Source organism: Punica granatum, chromosome 7 (genome assembly GCF_007655135.1).
Source record: "Punica granatum isolate Tunisia-2019 chromosome 7, ASM765513v2, whole genome shotgun sequence".
Lineage (NCBI taxonomy): Eukaryota > Viridiplantae > Streptophyta > Magnoliopsida > Myrtales > Lythraceae > Punica > Punica granatum.
This window is the reverse complement of record NC_045133.1, coordinates 8360687-8383270: the sequence shown is the minus strand read 5'-3', so window position 1 is coordinate 8383270 and position 22584 is coordinate 8360687. Positions and strand designations below refer to the sequence as shown.

Sequence of the window (22584 nt, the reverse complement as noted above, 5' to 3'; positions counted from 1 at the left end):
GGCTCCCATTCTGGTCCTAGGCCAGTGTAGATACGTCGATTTATGTCTGCTTGAGTCTTGGGTTTTCCGATTTGAGCGAAATTAAGAGCTTTCCTCTTGACTTCATTGATGAATCGCAGCATTGACAATGAGCCCTTGCGGAGGTCACGCCATTGCTGTTCCAGGAGGTCCTCTTGTGCGGCTGTTTGGCTGAGGAAAGCAGTCTCCAAGGAGTGCCAAGCTTCGTGGGACGTCTTGGCAGAAAGGATGGTGACGCCAATATCTTCAGTCACTACAAGCATAATACAAGTTAGTGCAAATCTATCTCTGGATATCCACTGCTGGTACTCTGGATTTTGCGAGACACTATCATCCGGTCCTGTGATAGTTTTGCTAGGTTCTGATATTTTTCCTTCAGCATAGGAAAGGAGACCATAGGTCTCGAGTAAGGGACTCATAATGCCCTTCCAGAACATATAAATCTGACCATTTAATTTAACTTGAACGATAGGAATAGAGGAAGGAAGATGGAGAATTGAAGTAGAGTCAGCCATTGAAAAAAAGAGGAGAAGAAATTCGGAAACAATAAGAGAAGGGGGATAGGTTGGTCTGATCGATATGAACTGTATAGATTACTCGATCGTTGGCTTTGATACCATGTAAAATTCCCATTTGGGCCTACAAGCGATTGGGCCCATCTCCAACCCAAAAGCTCGAGCTGATAGGTTGTGGTACACAATATCTTATAAACTTATGAAATTCCTTTTATATTTTCGATGTGGGACTTAACTCTCAACACCCGCCCTCATATGACAACGTGTGGCTTTGATGCTTCACCTACACGTGCCACGTGGACTTGAACACCCGCCCTCAAGAACTGACTACGAGCCGGGATTGGACTTCCGTGCTCGGGACTTAACCACGAGATGGACTTTTTCTTACATCTCGGGCGAAAGGAGGGGGGATAATTGATAATAAGGCCACACTTGAGCCGGACTAAGATAAGACGTACTTTGGCTACTTCGAAACTAGACTTGGCGTGATGTGAGCCCACATGTGTGCGCGATAACGTAACCCGCTCTGATACCATCTAAGATTGTAGAATTGTGGCTGAAACCTCAACTTACTGTTAGAGGTAAACTGTATTGAAATATATATAGCATGTACATGATATGTTTCAGGAAAGAAATAAATACAATTAAATACAGCATCTATTTCAGGAAAGAAATAAATATAATTAATACAATTAAATACAGCATCTATACAAGGAATTCTATGATTTGAAATTATCGTTTATTTCCTCTATTAAAAGACGTGCCTAGTAAGACGTTATTGGGGGCATTAAGGTCAGGGCGTACGATATCCGGAGTCAAAGCAAGTTCGGATCGCCATCGAAGAGCAAGAGGAAGAGGGAGAGGGAGCAGAATTACAAAGTCAACCCTTCCAACAAAGGGAAGAGTCTCCAATACCCCGAAGAAGAGCCCGACTCTGCCGAATTTTTCAGCTTGCAGTATCTGATATTCAAATTGTCTTCCAAGTTAGCAAAAGCATCATACGAGGTTGGCACTGGACTACATAGATTTAGCGATTTGTCGTAACAAACTCGAGAAATACGCTTGTGTCTGAAGTAGTTTGCTCAGTTTGCTGAAATCTTTATTTCCACCGGGCAGCAATTCACCCCTTTCTACTAGTCTGTCCCTTACTTAATTTCAATAGCTTGACTTCAATCGTGGGGATGTTGTTTTTGGATGTATCTTCAGACCACTCCGGGAAGGTGGTCAGTATGACGGAGACGAGAACAAGAGACAAGATGCTCTACGTTTGGCAATGCACCTTGGCGCCAGCTACGTTGATATCGAGCTTGAGGTGACTGACTCTTCAATGGTTTGACTGTGGATTAGTCTCTTTCGATCGTGTTCTCCCATGAGTCAGAAAAGGATGGTATTGAAGAAAATTTTTCGAGTTTTTAAATAACTTTTTTCTGGCTTTCCAAAGAAACTGATAACTGGGTAACAGGGCTTGTCATCAAAGATCTGGTGTTTAAAGAGATATAGTCCTCTATACTTTATATTTTACCTGTATATCGGTTCCCTATGATTGCTTCCCTCGCTGGTTTGAATCCACCTAGCTGTATGCAAATGATTGAATATAATCGAACTTTTCAGGTTGCTTATGAGTTCATTAATTCCATTCGCGTAAAGAAGCCAGAGAACTTCAAAGTCATAGTCTCCTCCCACAATTTCCACGAAACTCCTTCCTCTGAAGCCATTGGGAAGCTTGTAGCTATGATACAAGCTTCTGGGGCTGATATCGTCAAGGTAGCAACGACCGCTTTGGACATTACGGACTGTGCACGGGTTTTCCAAATGATGGTCCAATCTCAGGTTGCTTTTTATCCATAAAATTAGTGCATATTAACATATATCAGGAAACCCATGAATGATGTTCGCTTGCCGGTTCTGTTGGTAACAAATGCGATGGACCACTCAGTTGGATGGTTCCGACCAAGAATATATTAGACTGGTTCTTCGAAAAACAAATCTGCAAATAAACCCATAAAATTGGTCAGTGGCGCACTCCCTCGCCTATTTACCTAGACCTTAGATCTCATTTGTAACCGAAAAAAAAAGGTCTTTTCTTGCTCTGAAGATGTTTTTTTCTTGAACTTATTCCATTTATTCTGGATCTGTGATTATGTTCTTCTGGGAAAGCCTCGTCGACCCATTGGGCCATGGTTGCACATCCACATTTGTTCTCCCATGCTGATGCTTTTAGCTTAGCTGCTGCATATGCGATATGTTTGTGTTGGTGTCTGCATATACATGTACAGAATCCGTCCAGAAATAAGAAAAGTTAGGGAGTAATCCACCGGTTTCAGTCCTCAGATACCATCCCTTATTAAGCAGTGTTATTTATGAATGATCCATGTTGCGTGGGATCCTTGATGTGCTAGTAGTAGGTGTCTTCTTTTACAACATATGATTATTCATCACAGTGACTCATTTGTGCCATGTTTATGCAGATTCCAACAATAGGAATTTCTATGGGAGAGAGGGGTCTTATTTCCCGGATACTCAGCCCAAAGTTTGGCGCATTTCTCACTTACGGTGCCCTCGAGGCCAGTGCTATATCAGCTCCGGGTCAACCTCTGGCAAAGGATTTGTTGGATCTCTATAACTTCCGACTCATAAGACCAGACACCAAAGTGTACGGCGTCATCAGCAAGCCCGTGGGCCACAGCAAGAGCCCTCTTCTGTTTAATGCTGCATTCAAATCGGCTGGTCTCAATGCAGTCTATGTGCACCTTTTGGTGGATGATGTCAAGAAGTTTTTCGAGACATATTCGGCTGCAGACTTTGTTGCCGGATGCAGGTACAGATTCATACATTCATGTGTATGAAATTGCTATAGAAAAAGGCCCGATTTCATTCATATGTCAATAGGTTTTTTTCCAAAAGTTTCATTCCTTTACATCAATTGTGGCATTAACTTTAAGTTTTATTGGTTAACTCTTGTGTTTTGCTCATCTTAAGCCGCTGCCTCTGTGTCCTTTCGTGCAGTTGCGGGATCCCTCACAAGGAAGTTGCACTTAAATGCATGGACGAGATTGACCCCATTGCCAAGGTGATTTTCAATCTTTTGATGACTTAGTCGGTAATCTGTGGACTAACCTTTCATTTCTGTGTTTCCTTGGCTACAAATTTCGTTCTTTCTAATTGCATTAAATTCTAATTTCTCCTTGCCAATTCACAACAGAAAATTGGTGCTATTAATAACATCGTGAGGAGACCTGATGGGACGCTGGCTGCTTTCAACACAGACTATATCGGTGCTATCTCTGCCATCGAGGATGGACTGCGAGGTTGTTTTCTTGTCTCTTAAGGTATTTTCTAATTTATACTGCTGCTCTGCCATAATCATCGCGTTAATTCAATGTTTGACATGTTACAGAGCTAAATGGTGCGACTCCCGCAGTGGGCTCGCCCTTGGCAGGTAAATTGTTTGTCGTCCTCGGAGCTGGAGGAGCTGGCAAGGCACTTGCCCATGGAGCTGCCCAAAAGGGTGCTCGGATTGTTGTTGCCAATCGTCCACTGGGTATGTCCAAAGCTGCTTCTTGTTAACAGCTTCTTCTGCAAAGGATATATGCTGCTGTTTAATTGAAGACAGTTTGGTCATAATGGATATATATATATATATATATGTATGTTTGGATGACAATGAAAATTGTGTTATTATTGCAGAACAAGCCAAGGAACTTGCTGATAAGGTCGGCGGACAAGCTATGACTCTTGATGAAGTCGCCAGTTTCCACCCTGAAGACGAGATGGTTCTTGCCAATGCTACCTCTGTTGGCATGACGCCAAAGATCGATCAGACCCCTATACCCAAAGTATGCTTCCTCTTTGATTGCCCGAATGAGACAGTCACGAATTTCTGTCATTAGTTTCGCCATACTTAGAACGATAGAAAGCATGTTCACATTTTCTAGATAAGATCTTTACTACAGGTGCGGATACTGAGAAATGACTTCAAAAGTCCTATCTTGTCTCCTAAGTTCCTTTACATGTCAACCGAAACATGTATGGGCTAATCAGATTTTCATTTCTCTAATGCTGCAGCAAGCTTTGAAAAATTACTGCCTAGTTTTTGATGCCGTCTACACACCAAAAGACACCAGGCTCCTCAGAGAAGCCAGAGAGTCGGGAGCCTTCATCGTGTATGGAACCGAGATGCTGATCCGACAGGGCTTTGAGCAGTACAAAAATTTCACGGGATTGCCAGGTAACATACAGACTGTCAACTGAAACTCCCGATTCAACGACTAACTTTCTCCTCCGTCATCAATTGGTTAAGCAGTAGCTTCTACTTGGTTTATTGGCTGGCCGGCTTTTCTTCTGATGCGTGCTCTTCTGTTGTCAGCGCCGGAAGAGTTGTTCAGGATGGTCATGATGAAGCACGCATAAAACATTGATCAACTCGATCTCACTCAAGAAGGTTAGGAACAGAAATTTTTGAGTAGTCATATAAAGATAAAGTCTGCTAAGTTATAATCAGATAAGATTTGCTATTGCTGCATTACGCTCCCCTGCTTTGGGTTTTACTACCGAAATAAAATTTCTAAATAGGCTTCTTGTTTTAATTTTTGAAAATCATTCACTCCTTCATTTCACTTGCCATGAAGTGCGATGGACTAATGAAAAATGTCTAATATCTCTGCCATCACCAATATTTATATATTTATGGGGCGATTATATTACAATGTCATACAATAGACGCCTAGAGTACCTTCACAACTCGTAGCCTGAACGAGTCCTTACATTCGGTAACATCGTGTGGAGCCACGACGAATAATGGTATCATCTGTACTATTATAAAAGAAGAAAGATCCTTCAAGCTTAACATTCAATTTTTATAATTATCCATGCTTGATATATTCTAATTTATTTTATTCACTAAAATGAGATTTTATTGGTAAAATCAAAGAAAAAACTACTCCCAACTTTCTCCACTCCCTTTTTTGTCTCATTTTCTTTCATTCTCTCTCCTCTATTGTATGTTAACTCCAACATCCCCTTTTGTTTTCCTGAAATGTTATTTTATTTCACATTATTATTGATATTATCGAATACCACACTTGCACAGAAAGATGAAAACAAAGTACTCTATTCGTTTAATTCTTCTGTGATAAATTACATGAGTTTGATATGTATCACGTGTAACACTGCTTAGTATCTAGTGTCACTAGAAGTCCAAAGACTGCCCACTTTAATACAGAGTCTTAATGTGGTAAATACAGCATAGAAGAAAATTTTCATTAAAAAAAAAAAGGAGCTCTAGCTAGTGTGTGAGTGCGCCATCTGCACTACGCAGAAAATGAAAGTTAAAAGAACTTAAAGAATTTGTTCGGATGAGATTAGTCCGAGTCAATAAAATGAGAATACCTTTAGTTTGTTTTATGGAATAAATTATATTTTATTTAACTTCACTTTACTTTTTCATAATTTAATAACATAATAATTATTTTTTTATCTTGTTTTTCAATTTAATTATAAATTTTTTCACATACTTTTCCTTAACCATTATTACAATTAATTTTTTAAAATTAAATTCTTTCCGACTAATCATTACTTTTCCTTCAACACAATCATTATTTTTTAAAATTTTTATCTTCAATTTAATAATAAATTTCTCGCATATTTTTCTAATCCATTATTATAAAATTTTTAATAATAAAGTAGAGTCATACACTATTTTGTTATTAAAAGCACCTTATTTTGCGAGAGAAGAAAAAAAAGAATTGGAAGTTATTTTTCTTCATTTATAAGATTTGATAGGGAAGGCGTCGTTGGAAGTTTGGTCCAACCACCTCCCATAGGCCCCCGGCGATCTCGCCCATGCCAATGGGTCAATGGCGGCGGATCACAGCCAAAAGTAAAGTGAATGGAAAGAGGGATGATGAAATCTTATATAAAGATATAGGAAAAGCAAAATAAATAGAAGTAACGTTGACGAAATCAATTTGAAATTTCATAGTTCCGAATTGACTACTTGTTCCATTCTACTAAATCCTTTTCCTCTGCAATTCTCTTCTTAACTACACATGACGTACACTCGGCCACTGTGGCTGGATATCTTCACTCATCGCATCCCCCGTACACAAATAGTGTGGACTCAAATACTGTTCTTGGCCAATACTAGGAGATCATGCGTATTCAACTCCAAACTTAACCACGCTACACGTGAGAGTAGGTGTAGACAAAGAGAATCTCATATTTGCATCAATACGAGACACGAGTGCAAGAGTAAAGGTAGATTCTTCATTGACCAAATAAGATGAAATTAAGTAATTTTAAGAGATTGAATACAGTCACATGTTAGCTTATAGTTTGGATTGGCCATGCATCCTACCGCTACCAATCAGAAACAATATGTTCTTCGCGGCTGAGTTGAACAATTTGACCATCTCGGATCTTTGCCCAATCTATATATATATTATATAATTTCAAGACGAACTGGAAGGATTATTATCGTTGCTCTATTGGCCAAATCCTCAACTTCCCATCGCCCGACCATTCACGACATTAATTAAAGTAGATGAAAGGCCAGAGCTATGCATAGGCTTGATTTGTTGGACATATTAACAAATCAGTGTCCACAATAATATAAAAGTTCTTTCAAAATTAAGATTTGTCCATAAGGATTAATTTTTAATTTTTTAATATTTGCATATTTGATTTAGAATTTATTCCTTACTAATCATATCTTTGTTCAAATTTATTTAATTTTCTCATGAAATCGATGCGATTCACAAAAATTGAGCTTATCATAGTTCATAGAGTAGACCCTTATATATATATATATATATATATATAATGAGGCAATATTGCAGATGAGTTTTTCTTTTTTACCTTAATAATACATACATATATATATATATGACTTTTTTACATATGTAACTAAACAACCTTTGGAGTTCTTGAATGATGTGGCTTGACAGTTGCATGTTACTTTGTCGCGTTATGATTTGTGGGAATTCTAAAAGTCATTCGACCACGGACTACCTACATCCTAAGTGGAATCGTCTGACGAGTTGATCCGACTTTTATAATTTATATAGATTACTCTTATTTATTACACGGTTAACATTCATGAACTCATCACATTAATTAAACCATGAACATACTAAAAAATTAACATAACATTAATTAAGAAATAATATTAATTTAATCCGTGTGCATCTATGTAACTAAAATTTACTTGAGTGGTAATATATTCTACTCAATAAATATTCTTAAATTAATGTAACTGAAAAATAGGAAAAAAATAATCATAAATTTCTGAAATTAAAATTAAAATACTTCTTAAAGATATAATGGTTACGTAAATATAATCACGTATAAATAAATAATAAATTTATCATGTCAGAATAGGGATTTTGACTGGAATTTTTTTAAAAATGTGCAAAATAAAATTTATATATCTAAACATAATATCTTTAACATATAATAGGAAAATTAATTTCAAATTTCCGAATATTTAAGTATAAATTATTTATGTAATATTAATCACTTATAAATAAAAATCAAATTTATCATGTGAAAATAAGGATTTTGATTGCAATATTTTAAAAAGTATGCAATATGAAATTTATATATCTAAACGTGATATCTTCAACATATGTTTTTATTTGATTAATAATTTTCCATAAGTGTTGAAATACTTAGTTACATATATGTAGGATTTCACAAAAATATATAATACAGACTCTAATTCTACAAATCAAGGTCGCATAAAAAGTAAAAAAATAATAATAATTTATGTAAGTAAGGATTTAACAATATAATATTTTCAAAAATATTTACAAAATTAAATTGGAATATTTGTACTTCTTATTTGTGATTGAATCTGGATAATATTAACGATTAAATCAATATATGCAATTAAATAGGAAAATTGCCAGAAAACTTGCACTATTCTATTAGGTTTGTAATTCAAAATATTCAGTTATCCCTTGAAAGTTTTGATTCTACTTAAAAATAAATTTGCTTTTAAAAGTTACAAATAATTCTATTAAAAGTAAATTCGTGTAACGCGCGAGTCAAAATACTAGTATATTAAAATTCACTTCTAGAGCAATAAATGCTCTTGAGTTAATGCAATTAAATGATTTTATGTTTTCTCAAGTCTACGTTTCTTGAAAATCTAAGTAGTCTCATTGAACAATTAAATAAAGTTGCTACAAGCTATCAAGTTATTATATTTCTAATTTATATTATATAAAATATTTATTAAAATTTAAAAAAATATAAAGCCCTACGAAATGCACGGGTAAACGGACTAGTTTAATATAAAATAGTTAAAGCATTTATTACAATATGCTAATTCAAATAAAAACTACAATATGGCTTATCATTCATCGACTTTTAGGTCATAAAATTTCAAATAAAAATTTTAAGTTAAAATTAAAAATTGAAGAATGAAAATTAAAACAAATTTTGATTTAGATGGCGATAAATAACAAATTAAAACTAAAATATTTTATTATAAAATAATTCATTGTTTGGCTCATATTATAATTAAAAAATTGAAATATATCAATAATTAATCCATTTTAATGCAAATTAAATAGTAAAATATTTCAAATAAAAGTTACATTTCTTAATATAATAATTACTAAGTATTTCAAATTAATCTTAAACTTAATTTAGAATCGATTGATAATTTTCTGTGAATAAAAAATATGTTTGATTATACATAGATTGAATGTAAAACTAAAATCATATTTGCAATGTCAGGGGGCGAACGACTTTTAAGATGTTAGGCACGAGCTTGAGACTTGATGTTTGGTTATGGAGTTGCCACTATACCAAATATGTAACATCCCAAAACTTTTTCAATAAAATTCGATAAATACGATAAAATTCACACATATAATTTTTTTATAATCTAAGATTTTCGACACAGATTCAGAAAATTTCGATAAATATCGATTGAATAACTGAAAATCCGTATAAATACATATTTTTCACCATATATCGACCTGTAAAACAACACCGAGAATTTGTTTGGGGGTGTGCTTGACGCCCAGTGAATAACCACAAATCATATCATAGTCGACCGTATAAAATATATACATAATCTGTAACATCGACATGACCATAACAATGCAGTTCTAAAAAATACAATAATAATAATAATAATAAATTAATAAATACAGTAGTTTAGGAATAGATTACTCACACATGTATCGTTCATCCGACCCCAGGACATCAAAGATTAATCGATTTCCAATTTTCCATAATATCTCTCCTAGCCCAGTAAAGCACTCTCGCTCTATAATATATGTTTTGGCCGAAACCGTGAAATGGCAGAAATGGTGAAACGGATGATTCTTAATGGGAGCAAAAGTTAGGCGGTGAACATTTGATAATGAGGTGAGAAAAGATGAGAATTGAATGAACGGAAGACGATACTTTTCATTGATGCGTTAACCCTATACATATACAAGATGTTAATCGTGTAAGTATGAATAAAAGGATACTATATAAACTATATGAAGGAATATTCCAGAATATCCTAATATAAAAGACGATTCTAATGCAATAAATCTCGAAAAATATATGGAAATATCTGGAAGTCATGTCATATCTCATAATACTCATCTTCTAGTTAGAGAATGAGTATTCCGAATTTCCAACTTATGAAGTAGTAAATGAAAACAATCACGATCGAGGGCTTTGGTGAACAGATCTACCAACTGTTAATGCGTCGATATATGAGTTGTGAAAATAGTGCCCGATAATATGTGGTCCTGGATAAAATGATAATCAATCTAAATATGCTCGATCCGTTAATGAAATAGGATTTGCTGCAATATGTAAAACTGCTTGGTTGAATTCTAATGCTTGATCCGTTCATGAAATAGGATTTGCTAAGCTGCTTGGTTGTCACAATGTCTCGTAATGTGAGGATTGAGGAAGCATGACTTGGCTGAGCTCTAAGGGAAAAATTGACGCTTGGAAAGTGTTGACAGAAAGCAAACTTCAAACTAATCTTAAATAAAATATTACTTTAACAAATAAATTATTAAAATTATTTGCAATGTCAAAATATAATCAATTTGTGACAAAATTGAGCGAAATGTCGAATGCGCAAAACATATATTTATAAGTATGTAAAAATTCAAAATTTCACTTCTATATTTAAAATTTCTCCCGTGTTCTGTAGATGTAAAATTTGCCTAGGGTGTCACAGAATAAAGGGCGGCAAGCCACCTATACTTTCTCCTCTAGAGGGGTCATGCTACAAAACCTCCTAGGGAATTAGTTCGGTCCGTGAACTCGAGTCCAAGTCCGGGGCCTCAATTATGATTCCAATGCTCGCAAGCCAAGGTCTTGCCCATTAAGCTTATCATAGTTCATAGAGTAGACCTTTTTTTTTTGTGTTTATAATGAGGCAACATAGCTGCAAAAGATGAGTTTTTCTTTTTTACCTTAATAATACATACATATATATATATATATATGCTTTTTTACTTCTGTAACTAAACAACCTTTGGAGTTCTTAAATGATGTGGCTTAACAGTTGCATGTTACTTTGTTGTGTTATGATTTGTGAGAATTCTAAAAGTCATTCGACCACGGACTACCTACATCCTACGTGGAATCGTCTGATGAGTTGATCCGACTTTTATAATTTATATAGATTACTCTTATTTATTACACGGTTAACATTCATGAACTCATCACATTAATTAAACCATGAACATACTAAAAAAATAACATAACATTAATTAAGCAATAATATTAATTTAATCCGTGTGCATCTATATAACTAAAATTTACTTGAGTGGTAATATTAATATATGCTACTCAATAAACATTCTTAAATTAATGTAATTGAAAAATAGAAAAACACTAATCATAAATTTCTGAAACTGAAATTAAAATACTTCTTAAAGATATAATGGTTGCGTAAATATAATCACATATAAATAAAAATAAATTTATCATGTCAGAATAGGGATTTTGATTGGAATTTTTTTAAAAATGTGCAAAATAAAATTTATATATCTAAATGTAATATCTTTAACATATAATAGGAAAATTCATTTCAAATTTCAAAATATTTAAGTATAAATTATTTATGTAATATTAATCACTTATAAATAAAAATCAAATTTATCATGTGAAAATAAGGATTTTGATTGCAATATTTTTAAAAATATGCAATATGAAATTTACATATCTAAACGTGGTATCTTCAACATATGTTTTTATTTGATTAATAATTTTCCATATGTGTTGAATGAAATACTTAGTTACATATATGTAGTATTTCATACATTGTTATCAGAACCGGACCGGACCGGCCGGTTCGACCGGTCGGACCGGGAACCGGCACCAAGTCCGGTCCGGTTCGCCTAAAAACCGAAATGGCAGCTTTGAACCGCCGGATCCATTGAACCGGCCGGTTTTAAGTAAAATTTCATTAAATCGGCCGGTTCTATGGGTTTTTATGGGTTTCCTATTTAATGTAAAAATTGGTTGGTTGTGTAAGGATTTGAACTCATGACCTCTTGCTTTTCATATTAGCATACTACCAACCAAGCCACCACCACTTTTTTGTTCTTTTAACTCTACTTTTAAGTACTTATTAAAATAAAATATTTATTTTGAAGTAAGAAATATTAAATATAGATACTTTCTTATACTATTGTTATATTTCTTTAAAATCATCATACTTTTATCTTAATTATCATAATTTTTTTAATAATATGAATATTTATTTTATTTTAAATAAACGAGCGGTCCGACCCATCGAACCCCCGGTTGGACCCATAAACCCATGACCCCGTACCCCTTCCGGTTCATCATCCGGTCCGGTTCTGATAACACTGATTTCATAAAAATATATAATACAGACTCTAATTCTACGAATCAAGGTCGCATAAAAAGTAAAAAAAAAAATATGGAAGTAAGGATTTAACAATATAATATTGTCAAAAATATTTGTAAAATTAAATTGGAATATTTGTACTTCTTATTTGTGATTGACTCTGGATAATATTAATGATTAAATCAATATATGTAATTAAATAGGAAAATTGCCAGAAAACTTGCACTATTCTATTAGGTTTGTAATTCAAAATATTCAGTTATCCCTTGAAAGTTTTAACTCTACTTAAAAATAAATTTGCTTTTAAAAGTTACAAATAATTCTATTAAAATAAAGGGATAATTACACTGGTGGTCCAAAAAGTTTCACTAATGTATCAAGTTGGTCCAAAAAGTTTTTTTTGCTATTTAATGATACAAAATGTTTCAAAAGTGTAACATGATAGTACAAACCGTTATCTCATCATTGACACCGTCAAGCGAAGCTGACGTGACCAAAACGTGGCCGACACGTGGCTCTGATATGTTTTTAGAAGTTGGTGGAACGTTACATGATGGTTCAAACTCTTTTGAAGTTGTCACTTCATGGTCCAAAATGTTTTACAGATATAACATAATGGTATAAAATATTTCTTTAATTAACTTAAAGGTCCACCCATGTCAATGGCGAGATGATGACGTCAATAGTGAGATAACGGTTTGTACTATCATGTTACACTTTTGAAACATTTTATACCATCAAGTAGCAAAAAAAACTTTTTGGACCACCAGTGTAATTATCCATGAAATAAATCCGTGTAATGCGCGGGTCGGAATACTAGTATATATATAAGTAAAATTCACTTCTAGAGCAATAAATGCTCTTGAGTTAATGCAATTAAAAAGACAAAAAATTAAGTTTCAATAGCACTCAAAAGATAGAAAAAAGCATTTATTGTAAATACAAATATTTACGCATATTCAGGTGCAACAAATGCAATTATATATGGCATTACAAATAGTTAAATCCCTTAATCCTTAAAAGAAAATTTAAAAGAAAAGTTGTCGCTTGAAAGCTTTGATTCTACTTAAAAAGTAAATTCGCTTTTAAAAGTTATGAATATTATTTAAAAACAATCATTACAACGCATGGATCAGAACACTAGTGTAATAGAATTATTATCTAATATATATATAGTAATTTAAAGTACTCTCGCGAAAGCCTCCATTTGAGTGATGCGGAGTTTCTAAAAGTCTCAAATTCGAACAATGAAGAGCTTCCAAAAACAATCCCTCAGTTTGTGGTTAATCTCCAATTTACATCCCTTATTAATATATAGATAGACCTTATTAAATGATTTTATATTTTCTCAAGTCCCCGTTTCTTGAAAATCTAAGTAGTCTCATTGAACTATTAAATAAAGTTGCTACAAGCTATCAAGTTATCATATTTCTAATTTATATTATATAAAATGCACGGGTAAACGGACTAGTTTAATATAAAATAGTTGAAGCATTTATTACAATATGCTAATTCAAATAAAAACTACAATATGGCTTTTCATTCATCAACTTTTAGGTCATAAAATTTCAAATAAAAATTTTAATTTAAAATTAAAAATTAAAGAATGAAAATTAAAACAAATTTCGATTTAGATGGCGATAAATAACAAATTAAAACTAAAATATTTTATTATAAAATAATTCATTGTTTGGCTCATATTATAATTAACAAAATTGAAATATATCAATAATTAATCCATTTTAATGCAAATTAAATAATAAAATATTTCAAATAAAAGTTACATTTCTTAATATAATAATTACTAAGTATGTCAAATTAATCTTAAACTTAATTTAGAATCGATTGATAATTTTCTGTGAATAAAAAATATGTTTGATTATACATAGACTGAATGTAAAACTAAAATCATATTTGCAATGTCAGGGGGCGAACGACTTTTAAGATGTTAGGCACGAGCTTGAGACTCGATGTTTGGTTATGGAGTTGCCACTATATCAAATATGTAACATCCCGAAACTTTTTCAATAAAATTCGATAAATACGATAAAATTCACACATATAATATTTTTATAATCTAAGATTTTCGACACAGATTCAGAAAATTTGGATAAATACAAATTCGATTGAATAACTGAAAATCCGTATAAATACTTCTTTTCCACCATCTATCGACCTGTAAAACAACACTGAGAATTTGTTTGGGGTGTGTTTGACGCCTAGTGAATAACTACAAATCATATCATAGTCGACCGTATAAAATATATACATAATCTGTAACATCGACATAACCATAACAATGCAGTTCTAGAAAATACAATAATAATAATAAATACGCTAGTTTAGGAATAGATTACTCACACATGTATCGTTCATCCGACCCCGGGACATCAAAGATTAATCGATTTCCAATTTTCCATAGTATCTCTCCTAGCCCAGTAAAGCACTCTCGCTCTATAATATATGTTTTGGCCGAAACCATGAAATGGCAGAAATGGTGAAACGGAAGATTCTTAATGGGAGCAAAAGTTAGGCGGTGAACATTTGATAATGAGGTGAGAAAAGATGAGAATTGAATGAACGGGAGACGATACTTTTCATTGATGCGTTAACCCTATACATATACAAGATGCTAATTGTGTAAATATGAATAAAAGAATACTATATAAACTATACGAACGAATATTTCAGAGTATCCTAATATATAAGAAGATTCTAATGCAATAAATTTCGGGAAATATATGAAAATATCCTGGAAGTCATGTCATATCTCATAATACTTCCCTTCTAATTAGAGAACGAGTATTTCGAATTCCCAACTTGCGAAGGAGTAAATGAAAACAATTACGATCGAGGGCTTTTGTGAACAGATCTGTCAACTATTAATGCGTCGATATATGAGTGGTGAAAATAGTGCCCGATAATATGTGGTCCTTGATAAAATGATAATCGATCTAAATATGCTTGATCCGTTCATGAAATACGATTTGGTGCAATACGTAAAGCTGCTTGGTTGTCACAATGAGAAAGCATGACTTGACTGAGCTCTAAGGGAAAATTGACGCTTGGAAAGTGTTGACAGAAAGCAAACTTCAAACTAATCTTAAATAAAATATTACTTTAACAAATAAATTATTAAAATAATTTGCAATGTCAAAATATAATCAATTTGTAAAAAAATTGAGCGAAATGTCGAATGCGCAAAACATATATTTATAAGTATGTAAAAATTCAAAATTTCACTTCTATATTTAAAATTTATCCCGTGTTCTGTAGGTGAGAAATTTGCCATGGGTGTCACAGAGTAAAGGGCGGTAAGCCACCTATAGTTTCTCCTCTAGAGGGGTCATGCTACAAAACCTCCTAGGGAATTAGTTCGGTCCGTGAACTGAAGTCCAAGTTCGGGGGCTCAATTACGATTCCAAGGCTCGCAAGCCAAGGTCTTGCCCATTAATTGGTATCATACCCCCTTGATTTGACTTTTAACCCCGGGTATTACATGTATACATTGTAAGATAATCTTGAAATTTAAAGGTATCGACCAAAATGGGCCGACAATGATGATGTGGCATCGCGAGAGACGTGAGAGTTTCGTTTTATATTTTTGAATGCGTGATGAAGAAACTTCTAGAAAATGTCTCTCATCACGTGTATTAAAAAAGAAACTTCTAGAAAGGTCTAATACGTCAAATTTGAGATATCTTTGCTCCTATTAAATTTTTAATGAAGGTTAATTAAATTGGGCCTAATGACCGTTATTCGTCGTGATGGGCAATTTCAGAACTAGCTATTGAAAATTCTTGCCACTCATAATAAGTAAATTCATCTTTAAAAATTGTGAATAACTGCTATATGTAAATAAATTAGAGCAATCTCCGAGATTAAAAACTAGTATATAGAGTAAAAGAAAAGGTATAAAATTTAAAAGAAAAAGAAAAGGAGAATGGCATTCTTTTTTTATAGGCATTCATGAAGAGAGAGAAATACCGATAGAGGAGATAATGGTGGAGAGAATATGAACATTTTTTCTTCAAAAATTACTATGATATTTCCAATCCGATAATTGCTATTAATTCTAAATATTTGGTGAGAGTACTTTGGAAATTAAAAATTACACCACTAAGGAGTTTTTCTAGTATGAGAATCATGAGAAATTCTTAGGTGATCCTATAGTATGAGGAAATACCAATTTTTTACTAAACAATGAGGAAGAACTAATTAAATTGCATAAAATATGAAAAATAGTACTAATCACTTAGATAATTGCCATTATTATTTTTCATTAAAGAACTTTTATTGGTTATTCATCACCACGTAAATGTAAGGTAGGATCATTTAAGAGTTTTTCAAGAAATATAGATATATAGATTGAGGATTTAAAAACTTGATTGTTTGACTTCAGATTGAATTGTGATAATTTCAATAGTTAGCAGAATTATAGGATAATTTTTGTGGAAATGATACTACTCAATCTACCACTTGCTATCGTTCGTGCACTGGCAAGGTTTAAAGTCGTAAGCTAATACGATAGATCCAAAACAAACATGAGACGTTTAATTTTTTGCAATAAAGTAAAAATTCGCTATAAATTTGAGAGGAAATTTATAACTTTGCGATTTCATGATCAAAATTACCGCCACTATTGCACGCTAATTGTGACCATAGCATTGCTGCAAGTAGAACCAATATTGCATGGCCATCTCATACTAGGTGCATCGGCATCTTATCACATTTCATTCACAATACTTGTAAGCTCACAGCCAGTTTCGAGACGACAGAAGAAAGCAAAGTTCGGCCCATTACAACGAATCGGGCCGAACTCATTCACGAAACTTATAAGCTTACAGTCAGTTTTGAAACGATAAGAAGAGAACAAAGTTCGGCCACGAATTGGGCCGGGCTCGATACAACCAAATCACCTCTAACCCTAATGTTCCCCATGATCATGAAACTCCACAAGAAACCCTAGAAGCAGACCATCAAAATGAAAGTGGCACTAAAAATGAAATTTTCAGAGGACAGAAAGAGTGTTCTAGAGAGGTGAATTTTTGAATTTCCTCTCAAGACAGGGTTTAAAAAACAATATTGTAGGGGTAGAAATTGCACAAATTCAAAAGGCCGACTCTGTCCTTGTGGGAGAAAACCCCAATTTCAGAGAAACTCAGGGACCTCTCCCCTCTCTCTCTCTCCCTCTACCCTTTCGATTCCCCCCAAAAAATTCGCCTCTTCCCGCTATGCTGCTCTCTCCCTCTCCCTCTCCACTCCACTGTGAAGTCTCACTGCCACTGCCAGGACGGTCTCTGGTGCCTACGATGAGCTGCTTCTGCGTCTAGGGTTTTCTTATCGGTAAGTCAATTGGGACCCTTTTCCAGATCGGACACCCGCATGTAACTGTTCGGCCTTAATTTCGCCTCATACATGTTTGTAATTGTTGATAGCTAGTTGGATTCAGCTGCAATTGCGTTTTTCTCGCTGCCCGGCTTTCGCTCGGGCCCTGAAATGCGGGTTGCTTTGCTGGAAGTTTGAACTGTGGATGGATGTCTGGACTGTGTTGGGTTTCTGATAAGTTTTGTGTCTGGGAGCAAATGAGATGAGATGGAAATTGGTAGTGTTTGCTACTATTTTGTAAATATGTTCAGGCGTAAAAAGAAAAGTCATTATATGGTTCGGCCTTGGTCCGGTGCCGGTGGAGTGTGCAGCCGCACCTATATGGATGACACGGATGGGCCCTAAAGAAAAAGAAGCGGCAAAAGGAATGCAAGAGGCGCTGTGATGAGTCAAATTTGATTCATCATAGCATTGGACAGAGAGGCCAGCATATAGCATTTGGCCACATAATCTAACCTTTTCCAATGGCTTTGGACCTTCTTTGGTAAAAGTTAGAAAGAAGCTTATTATGAGTTTTTGTTTCCCAGTGTCTTTGATAGAAGGTCAAAAGCATGTGGTTGGTGCTGTTTTGCCACAAAACCGGTTACATAGTTTCGTTCATGTTTTCAGCTTGGTTATGGGAATTCTGCAGCTCTCTCTTTTATCAGTTTTTTTTTTTTTTTACTCCTCTTTCTTTCAGAAAACAAATGCGAGCTTCATCATTTCATAATTGTTAATGGTTTCTAGAATTCAGCACAAGATACGTTGTGCTCGTTATTGGTCCAAGAAAAAAATCTTGAAATGTTTCTTGAACCAGACAACATCAAGGAACTTGACACCACATGGTCTCTCTACTGGCTTCTTACAGTTCCATATCTTTTTCATTATACGGTAACTCTAGTTCTTGTATGTATTGGACTATCTATATGGTATAAGGGTGCATACCTTGTCAGTCTTCCACGTTTTCAGTAGCTTTCATGGCTTGATTACTCTGTGTGTGTGTGTGTGTTTTTTTTTTTCTTTTTTTTTGGATTCTAAGTTGTCTGTTGACCATATTTTCAGTGCCTTTAACTGCTGGATTGCTGGATCTGCTATATGTGAAACCAGTGTTGTTGCCTGTAACTTTTGGAGCTTCACCGCGTGTCCTACCTGTGCTTATCCCTGTCTATCTCTGCTTACAGTCCACTAAGCAGAGGTATATGATTTAAGATTTTCAGTTGTTTATTAGCTTTCAAATATAGGCAGTTTTCTGTAGAGTATAAGGGGATATACGGTGATGAAGAATGATCCGGAATAGGTAAAAGTTAATCTTCTGAATTAAATATACTGGACTAGGACACATGACGGATGTGAATTCATAATAGAACGAGATAATACATAGAGATTTGGTGGCTCTTAAAATATTTATATAGTTGCATGTAATGATGAAGATTGTAGAGCAGCGGATTGGTCTAATACTGTTCCCTGCTGTCCATGCATACCAAGATAAGACTATGTTAAGATTTTCTACATATTAATGGAAATTATGTATGACAACATTCTGCTTACTGGAAACCCTGCAGAGAGATCTGTGGAGTATTGATGCATTGTGGATGCAAGAACTGTTTGTGACAATTGACACACATGGAGTGCAACAAAGAGGAGGCTTTCAGAGCGAAGCAACTTGCAGAAATCCGCATGCAAAAAAATGACTTCTCTGGAGCATTGCGGCTTGCACAAAGAGCCCAGCGTCTATTCCCTGAGCTCGAGAACATATCTCAGTTGCTGACAGTTTGTGAGGTTCACTGTTCAGCTGAGAAAAGACTTGGATCTGAGCAAGACTGGTACGGGATCCTTCAGATCGAGAAATTTGCCGATGAGATCATCATCAAGAAGCAGTACAGGAAGCTGGCATTGCTGCTACACCCAGATAAGAACAAGCTTGTAGGCTCTGAGGCTGCTTTCAAGCTGATCGGTGAAGCATATAGGGTACTTGGAGACAAGGGAAAGAAATCTCTTTATGACTTAAGATTGAGAAGCTCCGTAAACATGGGTCATCGACAGAAGCTTCCTCCTCGTCAGTCGAAGGAGAACTCTTCTGTAGTAAAACATAATGGGACATCTAAAAATTCTGAGAATACTTCCAATTCACATTTTTCAGATATTAATGGTGTTCGAAGGGAAGGAGAGGAGACTTTCTGGACAATGTGCCCCTCCTGTCAGGTGAAGTACCAGTACTACAAGACATACCTTGAGAAACCTCTGCGATGTCAGAGTTGCAGGCAACCGTTCATAGCCTATGAGTGTCCACTAGGAACAGGAGCTGCAGAGAGATTTCAAAGAGGGCCAGTTGCTGCTAAGGATGCTTCAAATGGTGGTTCCACTAAAGTGACCTCACAGAAGGGCACTGGGAATCCTTCAGATCCATTACCTAAAGACCGATTTCAGGAGTTCCTATCGAAGTTCAAAGGAACTGCTGATAATGGTGGCAGTTCAGAAACCCAAAGGGGTGTCAGCAGGAATGTAACTGAGGGGACTGGAAAGGATGATGGAGGTAAAATACCCAAAGCTAATGCTATGAAAGTAGAAGATACAGGTGATGTGAGAGCAGATACCCGGAAAAGAGGAAGGAATCATTGTCCAGATGATTTTGGGAAAACTTCCGAGAAGGTAAGTGGCAAGGTGAATTTTGAGAATGGAGGTAACCCTGGTCAATCAAATGTCGTTCCCAATCTACACTCCACCAGAAGATCGATGAGGCAAAAACAGCAAGTTTCTTATAATGAAGACGGAAATTATGGTGATGGTGATTATTTGGTTACTCCAAAGAAGTCGAAGTCTTCAGATGCTGGAGAAGATGAAAATAGTACACAGAAAAAAGTTGACAGTTCAGTTGCTGCAGGAGACAAGAATGATGAGAAATCGACTGAGCCCAATAGTGGTTCCCCATCAGATGTCAATGAGGTGGGATGCCTGGAGTGTCCTGACGCTGAGTTCAATGACTTTGAGAAACATAAGCAGGAAGGCTGTTTTGCTGTCAATCAAGTGTGGGCTATTTATGATACAGCCGAAGGTATGCCGAGATATTACGCACGGGTGAAGAAAGTATTCTCTCCTGGGTTTAAGCTAAAGATTACTTGGTTTGAGGCAGACCCAGATGAGAAAGACCAAGATGAGGTCAACTGGTGCGACAGGGATTTGCCAGTTGCCTGTGGTAGATACAGTTATGGAGATACTTTAGAGACCGAAGATCGTCTCATGTTCTCGCATCGGATAATCTGCTTGAAGGGGACCAAGAGAGGGACTTTCATGGTGTACCCTGGAAAAGGAGAGACGTGGGCCCTCTTCATGAACTGGGATATTAAGTGGAGCTCTGAGCCTGAGAAGCATGTCCCTTTCAAGTACGAGTTTGTTGAGGTACTCTCGGACTTCGTCGAGGGGAGAGGTATCACTGTTGCTTATCTGGTGAAAGTGAAAGGTTTCGTGAGCTTGTTTCAGCGAGTAGATGACAATTCTTTTCAAATATCTCGCCATGAGTTGTACAGGTTTTCCCATCGTATTCCTTCATTTAGAATGACCGGAAGGGAAAGAAAAGGTGTTCCTGAAGGGTCCTTTGAGCTTGACCCTGCAGCTCTTCCGTTGGAAATCACAGCACCCAGTGCTGAAAATTTGATGGAGAGCAACCACTCGTATGCTGGAGGTTCTAGCGCAAGTGCCACCGAAGATGGGGCTCAGCCCCCAGTAGGTTCAGAGAAGATCAGCTCCCCCAAGAAAACCAGAAAGAGCAATCTTGAAAGAGAGCAGTCGCTGCTTAGAAGATCTCCTCGGGGATCTAGCAAATTACCTCAGACGACTGATTCTGCTCCAAATGAAGTCCAGTCGAGCAACATGGAGGAAGCTCAAAAGGATATAGATAGCTCTGCTTCTGGTAGTAAGCTCAATACACCGGTCAAGCAGAGGAAAGGTCCTCGACAGGACATCTCAACTTTGAGGAGGTCCCCTAGAGTCCTACAGCAAAATAAATGAATATACCGCTATTCATTTGGTTTTCTGGAAAGGACCCACTTAAAGCTGATCTTATGAGAATGTGTGTTTTCATTTGAAGGACGTTGTTCCTTCTCTGATGGATCTGCAAACACTCGGAATTTTCACTACCATTACAGAGCAGGTGAAATCTGAGAAATTAAGGTACCAGAGTGTTCTGTGCAGGACAAAGTCAGCATTATTCGTGTTCTGGAGGATACCACCGAGCCAAAGTGGAGCTGTTTTGTTATCCAAGCAAAGTAGTTACCAGTAAGTTCCTAACATGATTTGTATCCCAGTTAGATGAAGGGTTGTCCAAATTGTTAATGCTGTCTTACGTTTTTCCTATGGACATTTCACCTGTCTATCTAATTTCGTTGGTAACCTGACTGTAACCCGAGGTGACTAAACACATAAGCTCGTCATATTAATCTGTAGGTTATGTTGACGTCGGTGTTAGGAGTATACTGGTGGGAATTGTCATTTTTGGATCATTTTCTCGGGTTATGTCTTTAATGCGGAGGGCTGTTCGTGTGAAGAAGATGCTATTCTCGTATTCCTCTAGAGCTCTTTTCTGGCTCAATCCCTATTTTCTCATACTCTTGTGCCCTCAATTGTGCTTTTCTTTTTTTTTGAATTTCGCATCATGAAAGGGTGCTCAGGTCCCAGAAGAAGCTGGGATTTGTCCTTGCTGGTACGACGAAAATTTTCTGGAATATCAGCTATTTCTGGAAGCTGGAGAAATAATCTTTCAAAAATCTTTCAAAAATGAGCGTATTTCACAGCTAGGCCTCTGTTTATTGGTTGCATCCATTGCCTCCTTAGAGATCTCGACTA

General features: G+C 35.6%; 2 protein-coding genes across 3 annotated transcripts; both read left to right on the top strand.

Moving 5' to 3' along the window:
• The first annotated feature begins 597 nt into the window (after nt 1-597).
• LOC116214372 (bifunctional 3-dehydroquinate dehydratase/shikimate dehydrogenase, chloroplastic-like) lies at nt 598-5199 on the top strand. Its single transcript, XM_031549788.1, has 11 exons — nt 598-638; nt 1331-1538; nt 1696-1845; nt 2145-2363; nt 3002-3351; nt 3540-3603; nt 3736-3841; nt 3931-4074; nt 4221-4369; nt 4599-4761; nt 4900-5199. Exons 1-11 carry the CDS (start codon nt 598-600, stop codon nt 4941-4943), a joined length of 1638 nt encoding a protein of 545 aa, XP_031405648.1. The 3' UTR covers nt 4944-5199.
• Nucleotides 5200-17414: 12215 nt separating this feature from the next.
• On the top strand, nt 17415-22311 carry LOC116214052. Of its 2 annotated transcripts, XM_031549291.1 has the most exons (3): nt 17415-17724; nt 18808-18940; nt 19308-22311. In XM_031549291.1, the coding sequence occupies exon 3, from the start codon at nt 19369-19371 to the stop codon at nt 21748-21750; it is 2382 nt and encodes a 793-aa protein (XP_031405151.1). In that variant the 5' UTR covers nt 17415-17724; nt 18808-18940; nt 19308-19368; the 3' UTR covers nt 21751-22311. The 2 variants fall into 2 exon arrangements, with proteins under 2 accessions (XP_031405151.1, XP_031405152.1); XM_031549292.1 differs by lacking the exon at nt 18808-18940.
• The last annotated feature ends 273 nt before the right edge of the window (nt 22312-22584 follow it).